Source organism: Eutrema salsugineum, unplaced genomic scaffold (genome assembly GCF_000478725.1).
Source record: "Eutrema salsugineum unplaced genomic scaffold, Eutsalg1_0 scaffold_16, whole genome shotgun sequence".
Classification (NCBI taxonomy): Eukaryota; Viridiplantae; Streptophyta; class Magnoliopsida; order Brassicales; family Brassicaceae; genus Eutrema; species Eutrema salsugineum.
Genome location: NW_006256858.1, coordinates 1,605,800 through 1,624,022, shown reverse-complemented (window position 1 = coordinate 1,624,022; position 18,223 = coordinate 1,605,800). Strand labels below are relative to the sequence as shown.

General features: G+C 37.8%; 4 protein-coding genes across 9 annotated transcripts; 1 reads left to right on the top strand and 3 right to left on the bottom strand.

Annotated features, from left to right (window-relative positions):
* The first annotated feature begins 194 nt into the window (after window positions 1–194).
* Window positions 195–7,486, top strand: LOC18021654. 3 transcript variants are annotated; one of them, XM_024157842.1, is made up of 5 exons: window positions 195–408; window positions 517–824; window positions 1,586–2,722; window positions 2,968–4,032; window positions 4,641–7,486. In XM_024157842.1, the coding sequence occupies exons 2-5, from the start codon at window positions 644–646 to the stop codon at window positions 7,199–7,201; spliced, it is 4,944 nt and encodes a 1,647-aa protein (XP_024013610.1). In that variant the 5' UTR covers window positions 195–408; window positions 517–643; the 3' UTR covers window positions 7,202–7,486. The 3 variants fall into 3 exon arrangements, with proteins under 3 accessions (XP_024013610.1, XP_024013609.1, XP_006403821.1); XM_024157841.1 differs by having other exon boundaries at window positions 2,959–4,032; window positions 4,641–7,448; XM_006403758.2 differs by lacking the exon at window positions 195–408 and having other exon boundaries at window positions 2,959–4,032.
* LOC18021653 (RNA pseudouridine synthase 5) lies at window positions 7,402–11,117 on the bottom strand. Of its 3 annotated transcripts, none has more exons than XR_002900265.1 (14): window positions 10,967–11,117; window positions 10,811–10,871; window positions 10,702–10,729; window positions 10,567–10,613; window positions 10,392–10,482; window positions 9,956–10,121; window positions 9,682–9,766; window positions 9,179–9,263; window positions 8,984–9,059; window positions 8,813–8,880; window positions 8,606–8,671; window positions 8,036–8,141; window positions 7,732–7,828; window positions 7,402–7,603 (listed from the first exon to the last, which is right to left on the bottom strand). XR_002900265.1 is itself a non-coding variant. In XM_006403757.2 (14 exons), the coding sequence occupies exons 1-14, from the start codon at window positions 11,070–11,072 to the stop codon at window positions 7,514–7,516; spliced, it is 1,149 nt and encodes a 382-aa protein (XP_006403820.1). In that variant the 5' UTR covers window positions 11,073–11,117; the 3' UTR covers window positions 7,402–7,513. The 3 variants fall into 3 exon arrangements, 1 of the variants encoding a protein (XP_006403820.1); XR_002900266.1 differs by having other exon boundaries at window positions 8,036–8,114; XM_006403757.2 differs by having other exon boundaries at window positions 8,036–8,114; window positions 8,602–8,671.
* A 451-nt stretch (window positions 11,118–11,568) lies between these two features.
* Window positions 11,569–13,435, bottom strand: LOC18021652 (transcription initiation factor IIF subunit beta). 2 transcript variants are annotated; one of them, XM_006403756.2, is made up of 6 exons: window positions 13,210–13,435; window positions 12,723–12,831; window positions 12,272–12,402; window positions 12,114–12,182; window positions 11,891–12,037; window positions 11,569–11,795 (listed from the first exon to the last, which is right to left on the bottom strand). In XM_006403756.2, the coding sequence occupies exons 1-6, from the start codon at window positions 13,414–13,416 to the stop codon at window positions 11,688–11,690; spliced, it is 771 nt and encodes a 256-aa protein (XP_006403819.2). In that variant the 5' UTR covers window positions 13,417–13,435; the 3' UTR covers window positions 11,569–11,687. The 2 variants fall into 2 exon arrangements, with proteins under 2 accessions (XP_006403819.2, XP_024013766.1); XM_024157998.1 differs by having other exon boundaries at window positions 12,272–12,408; window positions 13,210–13,411.
* A 182-nt stretch (window positions 13,436–13,617) lies between these two features.
* On the bottom strand, window positions 13,618–15,855 carry LOC18021651 (transcription factor GTE6). The gene is made up of 8 exons (XM_006403755.2): window positions 15,676–15,855; window positions 15,221–15,397; window positions 15,053–15,130; window positions 14,673–14,897; window positions 14,468–14,566; window positions 14,321–14,379; window positions 14,075–14,225; window positions 13,618–13,977 (listed from the first exon to the last, which is right to left on the bottom strand). The coding sequence occupies exons 1-8, from the start codon at window positions 15,790–15,792 to the stop codon at window positions 13,789–13,791; spliced, it is 1,095 nt and encodes a 364-aa protein (XP_006403818.1). The 5' UTR covers window positions 15,793–15,855; the 3' UTR covers window positions 13,618–13,788.
* Between the last annotated feature and the right edge of the window lie 2,368 nt (window positions 15,856–18,223).

Here is an 18,223-nt window from a genome sequence, read left to right as displayed (position 1 = left end):
AATGTAGTTATGGAGAGGTGTATTAAGACGAAGTCTTTGCAATACCGTATACGATTAAAAAAAGGAATAGTAAATAAGTAAATAATAATATTTTTACTTTTTTTTTTGTTGGGGTTATTTTACTTTTAATTGTTTAAATGATATAAATAGTGCGGACGCCAAAAATATATTGAAATACGGTTTTATTGGCGTCTTTAGGTTACAGGGATTCTCTTTCATGCTTTCTCTCTCTCTATCTCCATTCTCTTCTCCGCTTGTTCGAGCTAATACAGAGAGAATCGCCTGATAAAAAAATCCACTTTGTCTGCGACCCGAAATTCAAGGAAGCCTCTTTTCCTTTTTTAAGCTTTTTCTTCACCGATAGAATCTCCGTTCTCTCAGTAGTGATTACAGCTCGGCTCCTTCCAGGTTCCTTGTTCGATTCTGTTTCCTCCTTTTTGGGCTTACCCCGTTTTTAACCTCAGATTGACGAAACCCTAGTCCCTTCTAACTTCAACATCTTCGATTTGGTTTCAGTTTTTGTCTGGAAGCGGGCTCCATTGATTCAGCTTCGACCTTCGCTTTGTACCTCGTTTGGTCACCGCCGGGACGGAATCTGGAGTGGGTTCAAAGTTACTCTTATGCGATTGTTCTGGATAATTTGATGCCGCAGGATCACGCATCGTGGGATCGGAAGGAGCTCTTGAGGCAGAGGAAGCACGAGAGGCCTGAAGCATCTTTCGATTCGGCTTTTAGATGGAGGGATTCGCCTACAAATCCTTCTTCTCACCATGTTCCCCGCGAGTTTTCACGCTGGGGATCTGGAGACTTCCGCAGACCTTCTTGTAAGATACCTAACCCTCTTTTTTTTTCCTCTTCTTCTTTTCTCGATGATTAGGGCTTAGAATCCGGCGATATAATACTTTTCCTGCTCTGTTTTGATTGTTGATTTAGAGGCATACCTTTGTTTTTTTGAAAAAATTGAGTTCTTGCTGTCTGACGATTTAGGTTTTTTTTTTTGTTTGGAGCATTACCACAACTCTGAAGATCGATAGGAAGTGGGTCGATGAGATTACTATTGAAAAGGAGCAATTTTTATGTTTGGAATCTAATACTCAGGTAGATGTAGTTTGACAGCAAGAGGAGTTTTATTTATCTTAGTTGAGGTAGTATTTTTTAGCTCATAAATCTGAAAACATGAAAATATGAACCTAACTTTGTTCCTGAGTCATTATCCTACAAGACTTGTTTTCCAGCAGTACAAGTCCCCAAAAACCGTGGATTGTTGTTGGTTTTAGGTTTACATGCTATAGATTTGGATGAAGATGGGGCTTATGTTGTGGGTTGCTTAAATTTATACTTTTTCTGGTAGATTTGAATATCCTGTGTTTTGGTTTTGTCACCTCAAAATGTTTTCTTTATGTGATATGATGGTTCTGGAGTTTGATTTCCTCTTGGGAAATATTACACAACAACTTTTTCCAGCAGTAAAAGGTCAAAATTTTGTGGAAAGATATCATTTTAGTTTTAGAAGTTATATATATTTGGATGAATATAGGTCTTGCATAGTTTATAATTTCCTCTTTGTCTTCCAAATTTTCTGAAGGTCATGGTAAGCAGGGTGGACGGCACCAGTTTGTGGAGGAGACTAGTCATGGATACACATCTTCTCGGTCCAGTGCCCGGATGTTTGATAATGACTACTATAGACCATCAGCACCACGTGGAGACTGGAGATATACCAGGAATTGCAGGGATGATAGAGTTTCTTTTAGCCAGAAGGACTGGAAATGCAATACATGGGAGATGAGCAACGGATCTTCTAGAGGTTTTGAGAGGCCATGTGGTATTAGAAATGGTCGGAGGTCAGTTGATGAAAGGCCACCACATGCTTCAGATACTCATACTAATGTTGTAAACTCTTGGGATCCAGCCAACTCCACTCCTCACCCGGACATTGAGCTCTGTACCCCATTACGGACACTTAAATTCAAAAACGAGCTTAAATTTTCAGATCAGAGGCTATCACTTCCTTCAGATCCCCTTTCTGACTGTGTTAGCTCGTTTGAACGGCCTTCTTCGGAGAACAATTATGGTAATAAGGCCTATTCTCCAGCAAAGCAATGCAATGATTTGGTGCATGCTCGAAGGTTAGCTAATGATAATTCATTAGATCCTCCAACCCTCAATGCAGAGCTAGAGGGGACTTGGGAACAGCTTCACCTGAAAGACCCGCAAGCTAATAGGTCACATGGAAGTGATTTAGACGGTGCCAGGAAATGTGATAAGGAGAGTTCTCTGGGAGCAATTGGGAAACTTCCAGCATGGACCGGTTCTGGGAGTTTTGCATCTCAAAGTTCAAGTTTTAGTCACTCAGGTAGCTTAAAAAGCTTGGGGGCTGTTGATTCCAGCGATCGGAAAAATGAGGTTCTTCTTAAAATTGTTGCTGTGACTCAATCTTCTTCAGGAGATGCTACCGCATGTGCCACAACTACTCTTCTTACTGATGAGATGAGTTCTAGAAAGAAACAACGTCTTGGGTGGGGTGAGGGCCTGGCGAAATATGAGAAAAAGAAAGTTGATGTTAACACAAACGAAGATGGAACGACATTGTTGGAAAACAGTACAGAGGAACTGCATTCTTTGAACAAAAATATTGTTGATAAAAGTCCTACAGCAGCCATTGTTCCAGAATATGGTTCCCCTACAACTCCATCCTCTGTAGCTTGCAGTTCATCACCAGGTACGGTTCATTTCTTCATACATCTCTTTGTGTGCTATTCTCATTCCTGCGCGATTTAGAGTTACCTACATCATTTTCCTATTGCTTGAGCTCTTTTGCCATGTATCTGATCTTGTAAACACTGATTTCTCTTTTCTCTTCTATCATGTCTTTCACTTGTTTGTGCTTTCACTCCTTATCTTCTGCTGGGGACAATGTAACATACCCGTATAATTATTTTTTCTTTTCGTGTTCAGGGTTTGCAGATAAATCATCTGCCAAAGCTGCTATAACTGCTAGCGATGTCAATAACCTGTGCCGTTCACCTAGTCCCGTGTCTAGTACTCACCTTGAACGATTTCCAATCAATATCGAGGAGATTGATAACATCTCAATGGAGCGATTTGGCTGTTTGCTCAATGAGTTGCTTGGTACTGATGATTCTGGTACAGGGGATTCCAGTTCTGTCCAATTGACATCAATGAACAGATTACTTGCCTGGAAAGGTGATATTTTGAAAGCTGTGGAGATTACTGAATCGGAAATTGATCTGCTTGAAAACAAACATAAGACGCTAATGCTTGAAGGTGGAAGACAATGCCGTGTTGTTGGATCCAGTTCACGCCTTTGTGAGGGAGATGAAAATGTGGCCAATGAGCAGGAAGCTTCTTGTATTTTGGGTCCTAAGGCAGCTGCTTCCTCTGTATCTGAAACACTGGTGAGGGATCCTGTTCATCAGGCTGTTTTAGCCAAGGTTCCTGTTGATGTTTTTGAGGATTGTCCTGGAGAAGTCAAATCTCTATCCCAATCTCTTGCCACAGTTGAAAGCAGTGAAGATATGTTGCCCATACCGTCTATGAAGGCAGCTGCTTCGTCTAAAGAGATTAACAGATCTGCTTTTGCCAATCAGGAAACTATTGAGCTTTCCTTTGCTGATGATAGCATGGCCTCCAATGAAGACGTGCTCTGCGCTAAGTTATTATCTTCCAATAAGAAATATGCCAGTGAATCATCTGAAGTATTTAACGAATTGCTTCCACGAGATTTCAGTTCGTTTGATGGCTTAAGATTTCCTGGCATATGTCAAAGGCAGTTTGATTCTCATGTCAACGAGAAAATTGCTGATAGGATAGAGCTCTTGCGAGCTAGGGAGAAAATTTTACTTCTTCAGTATAAAGCGTTTCAGCTCGCATGGAAGAAAGATCTGCGTCAACTAGCCTTCTCAAAGTACCAACCGAAGTCTAACAAAAAAACAGAACTGTATCCTAATGCAAAAAATAGTGGGTATCTGAAGCTTCCCCAGCCTGCCCGCCTGAGATTGTCTTCTTCTGGTAAAGTTCTCAAATCTCTTTTTTCACTGGTTTTCTCTCTTGGTATTTTAAGCGTTTTGTGGTTTATCTTTGTCTTGGATAAAATTGGGTTCAGTCTTGGTATGTGTTTCTTTGGAGTATTTATGTTCGTATTTTCTCTTTCTGAGGTAAATATTTGTCTTAGTTGTAGGGTCTTGAAATGTATTGACTTTTCAAGAGAGCATGAGTTGTTGAGAGAAAACTCTAGAACTTTTGACACGGTTAATTGAACCATGATGCCATATGCTCTCTGGGCACAAGAGTTGTCAAAGAGTGGTTCTTTATTTGCAAGCTAAGTTCAAAATCATTCCATGTTAACGAGTTTGTTGGACATTGGTAATGCTAGGTTAATTTTGTTAGATTTTGGGTTTTACTCTATTATTTTCTCCACTGTAATTTTGTTAAATTTGGGTTTTATTTTAAAATTGTCTCCACTGTAATCTTTACTTTAACATCTAGCTTGTATATCTAGGAGGTGTAGTCCAAACAGATTGCTTTGTAAAACGTTTGGATAATGATCTCAGACGAATTGAAACCTTCTTTTCATCGAGTTTTGAAGTTTAATTAACTGTTTTACTCTACACGTGCAGCTCCAAGAAAGGATAGTGTAGCCTCTACAACAGAGCTTGTAAGCTATATGGAAAAGCTACTTCAGGGTACCTGTCTAAAGCCTTTTAGAGACATGTTGAGAATGCCTGCGATGATTTTGGATGAGAAAGAGAGGGCGATGTCGAGGTTTATCTCTAGCAATGGACTGATTGAAGATCCATGTGACGTTGAGAAGGAAAGAACAATGATTAATCCTTGGACCTCAGAGGAGAAAGAGACTTTCCTGAATATGCTAGCAATGCACGGGAAGGATTTCAAGAAGATTGCTTCATATCTTGCCCAAAAGACAACTGCGGACTGTATTGATTACTACTACAAAAACCACAAGTCTGATTGTTTTGGGAAAATAAAGAAGCAGCGTGCTTATGGTAAAGAAGGGAAGCACACCTACATGTTGGCGCCACGAAAAAAGTGGAAACGTGACATGGGTGCTGCCTCTCTTGATATTTTAGGTGCCGTCTCCATAATAGCTGCAAACGCAGGAAAGGTGGCATCAACCAGGCAGATCCCTTCCAAAAGGATCACCCTTAGAGGTTGCAGCAGTTCTAATTCATTGCATCACGATGGCAATAACTCTGAAGGGTGCTCCTACAGTTTTGATTTCCCTCGGAAGAGAACTCTTGGTGAAAATGTTTTAGATGTTGGCCCTTTGTCATCGGAGCAGATAAATTCTTGCTTAAGGACTTCCGTGAACTCTTCAGAGAGGTGTATTGATCATCTGAAGTTTGATCATGTTGTAAAAAAGCCTCGGATATCTCATACTACACATAATGAGAACAGCAATGAAGAAGATGACTCATGTTCAGAAGAGAGCTGCGGGGAAACGGGTCCTATTCATTGGACAGATGATGAGAGATCTGCCTTTATACAGGGATTCTCGCTATTTGGCAAGAATTTTGCTTCAATTTCGAGGTTCGTCAGGACAAGGTCTCAGGATCAGTGTAGGGTTTTCTTTAGCAAAGTTCGGAAATGCCTTGGGTTGGAATGTATACAGTCTGGATCTGGAAATATAAGCACGTCTGCAAGTGTTGATAATGCCAATGAGGGTGGTGGAAGCGACTTGGAAGATCCTTGTGCTATGGAGAGTAATTCTGGCATATGTAGTAATGGAGTCAGCGCCAAGATGGGTTTGAATTCACCTACCTCACCTTTTAACATGAATCAGGAGGGAACTAATCATTCAGACACTGCAAATATGAAAGCCGACCTCAGTAGATCAGAACAAGAGAATGGGCTGACATATTTGCGTCGGAAAGATGATACTAGTCTCGTGAACAAAGCATCTATAAATGGGGATTTCCCGGGTGTTGTTTCGGAACCTTGTAGAGATTCAGTAGACATTAATACTGTTGAGAGCCAGTGTCAGGATGCAGGGAAAATTAAGAGCAATGATCTGTTGTCAATGGAAATAGATGAAGGCAATTTAACACCTGTCGCTGTATCTTCTGATCCCTTGTATTGTGGCTCAAGCGTTCTTTCCAATATTATTGTGGAGACTCCCACAGAAAGCTCACGCAAGGGCTCCGGAGGTCAAGGTGCTGCATTGCCTAAACAAAGTTCAAAGAATCAGGATGGAGTGATGCAGGCTGCAAACAAAACCAGAAATTCTGGCCTTGAGGCTGAAGCTGCGCCTTCAAGTTTCAGTTATCCTGAGTGTCTCCACCATGTTCCGATTGAGGTGTCGACGGATGACCTTGTAGGTGTCAGTGTACCACAAGGAAATCCCAATTGCCAAACAGAGTCCGAGTTACCAAATGCCCTTGCTGGACAAGTTGTCCAAACAAATAACTTAGGTTGGCAGTTTTCTAAGGTCAATCTGGATTTGGATGGGAAGATTCGGGCTTTAGGCCATGTTAACCCTGTGCAGAATGGTCAATTACGTGCTACTAATGCGGAATATTCTCAAATTGCCCAGATATTCACGCAAGATCCGAGCAGGATAAGTAGGTCAAAATCTGATTTGATTGTGAAAACCCAACGCACAGGTGAAGGTTTCTCACTCAACAAGTGTACTAGTTCAGGTACTAAGCCTCTGACAGTGTACCATAAAGATGAATCATCTGGTCATAGCAGGAGCCATTCATTTAGTTTGTGTGATACTGAGAGGCTCGATATGAATGGAGATGTGAAGCTGTTTGGCACAGTCCTAACCGCTGATGAGAATAGAAGCAAGCAAAAACACAATCCAGGCGGAAGTATCAGGTCATCATCAACCTTGAGCAGGGACCAGGATACAAGACACCAGTACATTAATCAGCAACACCTTCAGAATGTTCCTATTACGAGCTACGGTTTCTGGGATGGCAACAGAATTCAAACCGGGCTCACATCTTTGCCAGAGTCTGCCAAGTTGCTTGCAAGTTGCCCTGAAGCATTTGCCACGCATCTGAAGCAGCAAGTTGTTAGTACCAAAGAGATTCAGCTGGATGTTAATGGAATTCTGAGCTTTGGGAAGCATATCGAAGATAGAGCAGAGATCTCGAGCGGTAAGGATGAAGGTAACATAGGAGGAGTAAATGGCGTAGCAGAGGCAGCCACGTGAATCAAAAGCTTGTTAGGATCATGATTAGTTTGTTTTGGAGGATTGGCATATTCTTTGTTTGTCATCCTATCTGTATTATATCTCATTTTATTGTCATTTTTTTCTTCTTAATTTAGAATGTCAGTTTATATAGGCATTTTTTTTCTTTGGGTTCAACGTAAGTTAGGCGCCTGCAAAAAAATTCATAGCTGATGTTTGTATTTGTAATGTTTCTGATAATAACAGAAAGAGCTAAGCTTAGCTCTCTGTATGTTTTCCAAGGAGGATAACACTTGAAGAATCACATCTAATGGTGTCTAGTGAAAGACTAATTTAACTTAACTTGCAGGAGGAAAAACCATTTTCTTCTGCCTCGGAACTTGTTTGGAGGATTGGTGGTAATGGCGCCACGACTTTTACAACCTGCAAGACGGTAATGACATGATTATAAGCTGAGATTAAGAAATAATCGATCTGGCTAAGGGCTGGACAACTGTTGCAAAGACACTCAGATTTTAACTAGTGTGGCTTTAGCATGATTAGTTTTATACCTTATTAAGGTTCAACAGATTTGGTAGCTCTACTTGATGTGCGTGCAGATGATATCCGCAATCCCCAGGAACAGCCTGATTAGGTCTTCGGTAACCCCTGCATCAAAATATTAGGCCACGGTGCTTCGATTTAGTCATGGCACATGTTATAACATTAGTCTATACAACAAACTACCTACTATATTGCATCATGCTACATTTGTTAGCTCAAGATCGTTCAATTCTTAAGGACCAATGATCTCAAGGAACCTAGAAAACATAGCGGAAAATGTAAGTACGAAAGAGAAGTGATCCAAGTTTGTACCCATCTTCAGCAAAAGCAGAATCTACAGCATCTGGATCAAAGCACTTTGGTTTTCCGCCCGCAACATAAAGAGGGTCCCCTGCACTTTGGTCAACATGTAAGCTATCTGTTTCAAAAAAATTTCCATGTTTGCTGACTTGCAATGCATTGAGATCCGGTAAAATTCACATTCCTCTTTCACAGACCACTGCCAAAAGAAAACTTGTGTGTAGAAAGATCTTCCTAGATTATGCAATAAGCAACTCATGCCCTTGACTGCTACTATGCGGCTCATACAGTTATAACTAATTTGAGCATCACGTAGGACTAAGATTTTATCCATCCAAATCCTTTTGTATTCAATGCTCTACTAAAGTTTTCCTACAACCAGCTAGCAGTGTGGTTGTTCAATGATTGCCTAGTTGATACATAAGTAAAGATGCAAAACAATTCCTTACAAAACTTCTATTTAAAGCTACTTATCCAACTTTTCTTAGTTTACAATTATGAAGGGCTATAAATGCACAAGTCGCACAGAATACCAATTCAAAATGTGTGACAGAGCGGAAGGAAACAGAATTTTTTACCTACCAAGGGATGTCCCATGTATGCAAGATGAATCCTGATTTGATGTGGTCTTCCAGATTGTATTTCCACCTGTTTTGCATAGAAACAAGATGATTTTCAACAGATTTGTTTTGGTCTACTCTCTCCTTCGCTTTCTGCATTATCATCCTTGTGTGACATGCAAGTGCGAAAGCTAACAGCATTGGAATTTAGATGAAACAGAAGAAAGACCTTAACCAGCGTGCAATTTCTTTGCATGTTTCTCTCCAGAACAGCTACTTTGCTAAGAGCAGGTTTACCTGATAAGAAGGAAAATCAGAACAAACATAAAGACAAAACAAATTAGATTTAGTGTGGAATATTCTGCCGCTCTAGCTAATGGTATAAGATATTAGAAATGACCTTCTGAAGAAGCAACATATAATCCTTTTGCGACCCCAGGATATCTAACCACTCCGATAGGCTGTTTGATGACTACCTTCAAAATGTAGATAAAGAAGCAGCATTGTCAAGAGACGCTATCTCAGTTCCATATCTAATCAAATTACAGAGCATTTAAAAAATTAATTCTCAGCGCAAATAATAAAGTGGTCTTGCCTCGTCTTCTTCAACTATACCATCTGCTAGTGCTCGATAGATCTTTGATATTTTCCTTCCGGTTCCACACTCTTGATCCAGGTTACTGTAAGAAGAGTTTACTTCCTATGAACATAGTGAAAATACAAATGCAAAAGACTTCATAGATCCTATAATTCATATATTCCCCACATAGTGGAACTGTGGAAGTGTCCAGTAAGTTAATCGACCATACGTCATATATTTTTACATCAGAATCAGAAAACTGAATGCAAACATATGAAGAACTTTAGGTACAAGATGTTAAATCAAAATACTATACTATTGCATGCGTAGCGACCATTACTAGGGTAATACAAGAGACTGCAATCTGTAACTGAAATTGCCTTCACATATAGCATTGATAAATTACTAACCAGCTCTAGAAACAAATGTTTCCCAAAAAACTGACTAAAAAACCCTATAGATAAGACCAAATATCTTTTCAAAAATGAGCTGAAGCAAGAAATCATGCTTGAACTCACCCGAACCCAACAAGAGATGTTCCCTCGGCAAAATAAGAAGCAAGTTTCGTTTTTGCAAGCTTTGTCTTCGCACAGAGAAGTATACCTGAGAAAAGAGTTCTTCAATTAAAACAAATGAAATAAAGTGAAAACAACATATCTTTTAAGTCTTAACAACTTCCCTAGTAGAGAGATATCATTGTAGAGATGCTTTTGCAATGAGAAGTGATAAGTCGAGTGAAGAGTACAAGATTTATAAAGGGGCGGAGAATACTTAACCATTATATAGGCTAACCTGATGTTCCTCTTCCCAGTCGATGTACAGGGACAGGGTGTGATTCACGAGCTCCGGTGGACGAATCTTTTTTACTAAAACACCACTGCAGTTGCGTCAACAAAGTCCGTTGCTGGAAAAGCCCTCCTGGCAATACTTGAAGTCCAGAAGGCTTGTTTAAGGCTATCTGCATTAACAATTACAATATATGAAATCCAGCAAATATACATTGCCATTTGAAAACTAGACAAAATGATCTCACAATACCAAATTTGTTTTGGAACCTAGAAGTATCTTTGAGTACATAGACGAACCCAGGTGAGAACAGAATATTAAATGCAGACCAAAAGAAAACCAAATAGGGAGCTGCACTGGTCATTACTTGTACATAGCATCAAGCAAAAGGAAGAAACTTTAAAAATTTCGTTTCTATGTTTTGTTTAGAGCGGGAAGTTACCAAATCATTGTCTTCATACAAAACTTCTAGCGAGTATGGCGTGTCAGGTTCCTTCCAAGGAAGCCTATGGTAAACTAACTTGGAACCCCTCCTGAGAAAGAAAACAAAATGAGACACTTTTACAAAAGCTAAGGAATTTTAAAAAAGTGCTAAAATCGCTGTAAGAAAAGGGAACCTAAGAAGTGTGTTGTGATCTTTAACAACTTCCCCATCAATTTGTATCTGCAATACGTTGTACACAAGAAATGAAATTACAAAAGCTCAAGAATAAAGCGATAAATTCTGTGGAAAATGTGGTACAAAGAGTAACCTGTCCGTTTTGGATACGTTGAATCCACCTGGGAAAGAAATCAAGTTAAAAGAAGGAAACGTAAGAAACGATATTGCAGAAAAGTAGTAGAGGAATAAGAGTAGAGAACCCTAGCAGTGGAGCTGAGCTCTTATATTTCGTTGAGTAGAAATCTGACACCGTCGTTAACTCTGCATAGTAAGTCCACAAAATCAAGAACAAAAACCAAAAATCAAAACTTTATGAATTCTGAAGCAATAGTGGAGGAGGGAGAGAAGAGGAAGACCTGAAGAAGAAGAAAAAGATGAGACGACATCCTTGTATGCCAAACCATCGTTGAGCTCTGGCCATGGCAAGCCGATTCGTTTCAGCGACGGCGGCTTCCCCGACATCGTGAGTCGTGACCGGAACCACCGTGTGGCTTGCGAAATTTTGTTTTCCACACTTTTTACCTTTTTCGAAATTGATAAATAAAAACAAAACAAAAATGAACCAAACCGAAATAGACCAGTTACAATCACATCCGAGCCAAACGTAAAACCTATCCGAATCAAGCCCATACCAAACTCGGTTATCCAAATCGTCTAATTTAAACGGACTTTAAGCCATACCAAACATCCTTCTGACTCAAGTCAAAATAAAATATGATTGTCTTTTTAGTTTATTTTTTATAGTACTACTTGATTCCAATACTTAGTTTCTTTATAATTTGTTGATGAAATTAAAGGAGAAGTAAAGCTACAACTTTTTCTATGGATTGGGAATCGAAAGTCAAAATCTGATTATATTTTTAAAAACATGACTAAAGAGATTGATTGAATCTGTGAAGATTAAAGGAAAACCATTGAACGAACCTATGTTTCTTATTATAATAATGAACAGCAGTTACAATAGAAGTACCTAACTAGCTAGCCTTTCATTACGTGAAAATCAATTTTATTAGCTAAATAATCCAAAATCAATTGGACCATAAGACATCGAGAGAGAAGGAGAGAGAGAGAGAGTTTCTATTCCTGTGGGGCTTTCTTGTACTCAGGCTTGAGCTCATAAGTTCCTTGGTTGCTCCCTTTGTTGTTGTAGAAGCAAAGATCTCTCAGCAAGTCTTTCAAGAATTGCTGCGCCAAAACCACATTTTTCATTTCTTGTTTTTGGTTTTCTCTTTTGAATCTCTCTCAATCTAAGAACTTATATACAGTTTCCTCCTGCTTACCTCTGGTTGGTCAGTTTCTTGAATGAGCAGCCTCAGAGTCCAATTCGATTGTCTTTCGAATAGATTAAACATAACTTCCTCCATCTCTCTCCGGTCCCTTCTTGTTCTCTTCATTTCCGATGCCTTGTTTGTCACTTTCTTCTTTTCCTGATACAAAAGCAGTTGTCAAAATTTTAATTACTGTCGTTAAAATGTATGTTTTCAAAGTGGTAAAGATAGATACAGTAGCCGCGGTGGGGATAATCATGCTCGGCATTGGTCTCATATGCATTCCATTGTCATTATCAATGACCTGCTCAAGAAAACATGATGATGATAATGGGAAAAAAAACAAAATGCAGACATTTGATTAAAACCACATTAATCTTTTTAGGAGAGAACCTGGATCTGTCTATTTTTGCACATATACTTGCTTGCCCTTTCGCGGCACAGTCTTCCATAGCTCTCGATGTTCTCGTTATGAGGCCTCATGTCAATCTTGTTTTTAATCTTCCCTACAACTGACTTTTCTCCTACAACTCAAAGATTTTTGAAGAGAATCAACACAGTTATCTATCATCAGACAGCTTCTCTGCTGAATTGTAAACAATTAAACAGACCATTTGCTAAAACTTTCACTCAATGATTTAAAACGTGATACAACAAGCAAAGATACGAGAATGTAATTATTCAAAACAAAGTCTATCTCTGACTACTTATGTTACCCCTCTCAAAGGCTCATGCCATAGAAGAACCAACAGTTGTAACTCAAGCATGTTACACGCACAACAAAAAGAAACTGCAGAAATGGACAGCCACAATGATAGAGATTGGACAGGAGAATTCTGCTTACCTTTTGAAGATTCACTGTAAGAATACATGGGGACGAAATCCTTAGACATCTCCAAGGTATAACGTTTTGGAATGTTTCCAGATTCAGCTCGAGCTATTTTCATTACGAACTGCAGAGGCAAAAGAATCACTTGTTTAATGTTATGCACCCCAAACAAACAAACAAACAAAAAACACTCGCAGTTCAAGTGATGAGCAAGAAAGCCAAACTACGTAAAAATCTACCAAAATTCTTCTGAAGAGAGTCAAGGAAGCTCAAAACAGCTTGACAAAAGAGAAGATCTCTAAATTTGCAGAAATGGTTTCAAACAAATACTACCCAGTTCATTCGATATCTCAGAAAACCAGATCTCCCCTCCAAATATATGGAATTTCAGAGAATGTAACGAGATTACGCATGCACAGAGGAGAGAAATGCGAGTGAGAGATGCAGAAATCGAAACGCAAAAGACCAAAGAAGAAAGAAAGGAAAAAAAAAAGAGAAATACTTCGGCTTCTTTGTCCTCGGTAGCTTGAGGATCGACGGAGACGGTAACTATAGGAAGGTATGAATCGTCGGGAAAAGGAAGATATTCGAAAGAAGAAGCGACGAGAGAAGGGGGTTTTATAAGCCACATCGGTCTCTCTGCTAAACTCGTGTCCAAATATTGATAATTCCAATTCTTCTTCTCCGTGCATTCTTCTTCCATTTTCATGCAGAAACAGACAGAGAAGAGAGACGATTGAGAAAAAAACAGAGGAATCCAAAGCGCGTTTATATACACACTAACCCCTGAGATTGCATCTTTCTATCATCATTAAATATTTTCCTAATTATTGCTAAATTTATTAATCTCTATCTCTCTCTCTATCTTTATTATATCCATACCTTATCACGAAGGGAAGTGCCAATAGGATAACAAAAGCAAAAGCTTTATAAAGATTGCATTTTTTTTCAATGTTGGTAGAATCAGAAGCTAGTTTGGTGTCTGAGGATGATATATACACAACGGACTAGAAAACATTTATACAAAGAGAAGATTTTTTCCTGTTCAAGGTTTTTGTGTCTTCAAAAGCAATCGTGTGGATCACACGCGTGTCCGCTTCGTACTTCTCTCTGCTAACTTGTTAGTCGCATTTCGTTTGTTGGAAACCTCTTTGTTTTGTGTCCCTCTCCAATCTTCAGCCTTTGTTGTCTCTTCCTTCTTCTTCTTCTTCATTGTATTCTCCAACGCATCCTTCACAAAAAACTTTAGCCTCCACAGTGTTGGTTCGTCCTGCGTACATGAAAACTAAGCTTAAGAAAAAAGAAAAAGACAAGATCTTTCGACCAGAAAAGCACACAGGTGACAGTGGCTTTGCTAAGATATTTACCAGTGCGTCCATCTCAATGCTCACTTCCTCTGCTCTATGTTGGAAGCTCGGGTCAGCCTGAGCAACTATTCCCAACACCTTCTGTAGTTCATCTGGAGACAGTTTTAAGAATGCCAACCCAATCTTACGCTTCTCCTCAGTTGTAATTTTCCTGATACAAAACACTCACAGGTGTGAGAAAAACTCAAAAATTGAACAGAGGATCCTAAAATGTGTTAAGAATTCATTAAGAGTGATTAGACCAACCTGCATCTTTCCACAACTATATGCCTCAGCTTCTCCAGCTCGCAATTAACATTGCAAATCTGGATAGCAATATACCAATTTGTTAGTTAAAAGGTTGATAATACAAAAGTGTCAATGATTTATAAAAAAAAAGATAAAAAAACTAACCTCATTGTTCAGTTCTCTAGTTGTTTTGGTATGAGATGCTTCTTTTGCTAATAGCGCCTCCATTGCTGCCTGCTTCTCCTCTTCCTCCCGTATTTTCTCCTGTTATCAATTTTGTTTAGAACTTGGCCAAGCTAACAAAAAAAAACCTTGGTGCTGAACTCACATCAAGAGAACAGTGCGAAAGATAATAACATATTATCCTTACCTCTTCTTGAACCTTTGGAAGAAAGTGTGCCCATTTCTCCTCAAACTTTCCCAGTAATATGTTCGCCATAGTGTAAACTTCACTTGATTCTTCATTATACTTCATTGCGTTCTCAAACACTAGCCGCATATCGGTATATATTTGCATAACATGTTTGTACCCGGTACCATCCTTAGCCTCCATTTGATTCTTTATCGTGCTGAAGTCCATAGGCTTGTCAATAACCTTACAATCAGAACAAAAGAAAATCCCATAACTTAAAATGTAGACAGAGGAATAACACACACAAAATCTTAAACGTATTCAACGAGCAAAACATACTAGTCTACAAAAAGAAGATATCAACAAAGGGTTGTTGAGAGCTGAGACAGAAACGTTACCTCATAGTAGTCATCCAAACCAAGACCTTCTACATCAACAGGATGCATAAATGGCCATGCATTCTTATGCTGAGTTATCTGAAAAAAAAACCCAGTACAACCAAATTTCAAAGTTCTTCCTGAAGACATAAATGCCAAGAAAGAGAGAAAGAGAGAGATGATTCTTACCTGACGGAAGATTGTTCCGAATTGACGCATGAGGTCATGCATTCTTTTTGCAGCAAAAGCTTCCCTACGCGCAGCCTCTTGTTGAACCTTCCTAACCCCAACAACATGTCTAGAGCCAGAGTTTGCGACGGCAATGCTCGAGTAAAAGTCCTCTACTTGTTTCAGTTTATCCTCAAGCTGAAGCCAGGTATAACCAATCAATCATCCATTCAATCAACAAATATGACTATGCCACATTCAAAGCAAAACTCCAGAGACCAGTTTATGAAACATATTTTGATGAAACAGCCAAAGCACAGAAGAATTTGTAGAATATCGTTTCAAAGCTTAAAAAAATAGAGCAAGAAGGCTGAATCATCACGACGCAACACGAAAAATAGCCGAATTCAGAATCAAGAAAGACAATAGAGCAAGAAGAAGGTATCAAAGGTCTAAGGATAAGTTTTTTTTTTTACCGAATCAACCCAATGTAAAACCTCGTCGACTCGCTGCTTGATGGTCTCGGCGTCGAGAGGGAAAATCTGGGAATCTCCGCCGGGAATTTGACCTAATTCCGGCACTGAATTAGCCATTTACAGGTTCTCAGTAAACCAAACCCAACATAAGCAAAATCTAAAACCTCCGTGCGAAAATAAACGACATTTATATTCGGAAACCTGAACTACATGTCGTTTTTTTGGATGCAAAACGACAATTAGTAGAGAAAGTGAAATTATAATGAGAAAAACGACATAGATATTTGGAACAGCTAATTTTTAGGGATACTAGATGAATACCCGCATGTACACGCAGGTGTTTTGTTTGTTTTAATATACATTATAAAATTCTATTTTTCTACAAAATTAACCTATTTTTTATTTTGATAATATAAAATATCATCCAAATTTATAAAAATATAGTCATTAAATGTGATTTTTTTGTTTTAATATAATTTATTAATAGATATTATTTTATAAGTTTAATCTATTTTTTTGCATTTGGTAATATGAATATCATATGAACTCGTAAAAATGTAGTCATTATTTTTGTAGATGTAATACTTTTTATTTTTGCACCTAACCAAATATATCTTCATTATTATTTTTCTCAATCTGTTTTTTTTTGTTAGTTAATTTTTAATGATAAAAATATGTATTTTGTAAGACAAATTTAATATCTTCGCGAAATCGTATTTTTATTTTTGCCCGAGACTTCAAGTCTCAAGCCTTTATCCCGGTGGTAGGATTGTCATTGGTGGATATGCCTTTATACAAAGAAAATGGATCAATGTCTATGTAAACAAAACCAGAATGAATTCAATACAAGAAATATAATACAGTTTTTAAAAACCCATAAATCAAAGAGGAGACGAAGAATAAAAAATTACCTATTGACTTGTGAAATTTTGAGTCGATATTAGAAAGCATTGGAGATTGTTTGAGATTCCATCTTTCCAATTTCCAAAATAAAATTAATTTGCAGTTTATTATGAACCATAAATTGATATGTACTTCTCTTTCGGTTTTTGCGTTCAACTAAAAATGAAATTAGTATAATTTAATTGTTTAATTTTCTCATAATTTTTTTTAATCTGATGTGTCAAAAAAATGAACGCTGATGTGTCAAGCTTGTAAGACTCAACTGAGTCTTTATATAATAGACTAGGTGAAGACCCGTGTGTACACACGGGCTTGTATACTTTATAAATTTATAATTTGTGTTGTATAATATGATAAATTTTTTATTTAAACTTTAGGAATATTTTACTTGTATGAAAAACATCTTAACAAATACAACCTAATTCGATATAGAAGCGGTCATTTGATAAAATGTATGAATTGATATACGTTGAAATTATTTGTTCGTATTTATTTTTATTATAATGTAAACACTTTTTTAAATTTTCTGTAGTTTTTACTCTAAATTTCCAGTTAGTTTTGGTTGTAATCAACCATATATTAAAAACTAAAAAGAAAATAATTAGTATTTTCTAGCTTAAGTTATATGATCACTTAATTGGAAGTTTTATATTATGCACATGAAATTTAGATTATCAGCTTAAATTGCAGGCAACTTTCTGATTTTTTTTATATGTTAACAGTTAGCACACAAAAAAAAACACTTACATTCATGCAAGCTACACATCGCCATATCACATTTAAGAAAGTACAAATATTTTTCTATAACTTCTAAAATTACGTAAGGATCTAGTCTTACCAATCGTTCTTTCATAAACTTTGCACCCCAAAAATCGAGCGTAGAAAGAATTATTGCCTTATGGGAACTACATTCTATTTCTGTCTAAATATGAAATTGTTTAATAACACACTGCCTAAATTATGTTATAACAAAATACTTAGATAATGAATACAAAATGTGATCATATTGTGATCCTAACTCCTAAGTCTTGTCTCCCATGAGAGCGGCTGAACAACCTCCAACTAACACTCATGAGGAATAGAAGATGATAAAACAATTACAAATTATGCAGTCTGGGAAATCATCCGATCATAACAAATTTATCGATCATTTATGGTCATCACAGTTTTAAAAAATTACTCTTTTGTTATTCTTTTCCGAGAAAACTTTTTGTCCCCTCACTCTTCTCTGCTTTCTCTATAACATCCTCTTTGTTGTCTTTATTACGTCTCCCCCATAACATTTGTAAGTTGTAACCCAAGCAATAAAAAAAGAATGAGGTTAAACCATACCATTAATTCATCATAATGGCAACAAACATGCATAGTGATATCAACATTCGTCTTTACCATTTTTTATATTTTCTCATTTTAGAGAGAACACAATTCGTTAAAATGTTTCAGGTTATTTAGATACGCAAAGCCACTTTCTACCAATAATATCAAGCCATTTAATCCTTCATAAACTCCTAACTGAATTTTCGTGCGACCTTCCTTCTCCAATATCTTTTTTTTTTCCTCAAATCTTCTCCAATATCTGAAAATAGCAATCACCACCTCTTGAAGTCATAGCCATGACCACAATTACTTCCTTCACTTACAAACT

What these genes read in the sequence shown, in the direction of transcription:
- LOC18021653 (XM_006403757.2), bottom strand. Translation starts at nt 11,072, where the DNA reads ATGTCGGGGAAGCCGCCGTCGCTGAAACGAATCGGCTTGCCATGGCCA. An exon ending in ACATCTCTTGTTGGGTTCGG is followed by an intron (nt 9,264 to 9,681) that starts GTGAGTTCAAGC and finishes CTCTTCTTACAG; the next exon opens with TAACCTGGATCAAGAGTGTG. An exon ending in CATGGGACATCCCTTGGTAG is followed by an intron (nt 8,115 to 8,601) that starts GTAAAAAATTCT and finishes ACCAAAGTGCAG; the next exon opens with GGGACCCTCTTTATGTTGCG.
- LOC18021652 (XM_006403756.2), bottom strand. Translation starts at nt 13,416, where the DNA reads ATGAAAATGGAAGAAGAATGCACGGAGAAGAAGAATTGGAATTATCAA. An exon ending in CCGAGGACAAAGAAGCCGAA is followed by an intron (nt 12,832 to 13,209) that starts GTATTTCTCTTT and finishes TTGCCTCTGCAG; the next exon opens with TTCGTAATGAAAATAGCTCG. An exon ending in TTATCCCCACCGCGGCTACT is followed by an intron (nt 12,038 to 12,113) that starts GTATCTATCTTT and finishes CTTTTGTATCAG; the next exon opens with GAAAAGAAGAAAGTGACAAA.
- LOC18021651 (XM_006403755.2), bottom strand. Translation starts at nt 15,792, where the DNA reads ATGGCTAATTCAGTGCCGGAATTAGGTCAAATTCCCGGCGGAGATTCC. An exon ending in GTTTGGATGACTACTATGAG is followed by an intron (nt 14,898 to 15,052) that starts GTAACGTTTCTG and finishes TCTGATTGTAAG; the next exon opens with GTTATTGACAAGCCTATGGA. An exon ending in TTCCAAAGGTTCAAGAAGAG is followed by an intron (nt 14,567 to 14,672) that starts GTAAGGATAATA and finishes AATTGATAACAG; the next exon opens with GAGAAAATACGGGAGGAAGA.
- LOC18021654 (XM_006403758.2), top strand. Translation starts at nt 644, where the DNA reads ATGCCGCAGGATCACGCATCGTGGGATCGGAAGGAGCTCTTGAGGCAG. An exon ending in AGCTTGCAGTTCATCACCAG is followed by an intron (nt 2,723 to 2,958) that starts GTACGGTTCATT and finishes TTTCGTGTTCAG; the next exon opens with GGTTTGCAGATAAATCATCT. An exon ending in CCTGAGATTGTCTTCTTCTG is followed by an intron (nt 4,033 to 4,640) that starts GTAAAGTTCTCA and finishes CTACACGTGCAG; the next exon opens with CTCCAAGAAAGGATAGTGTA.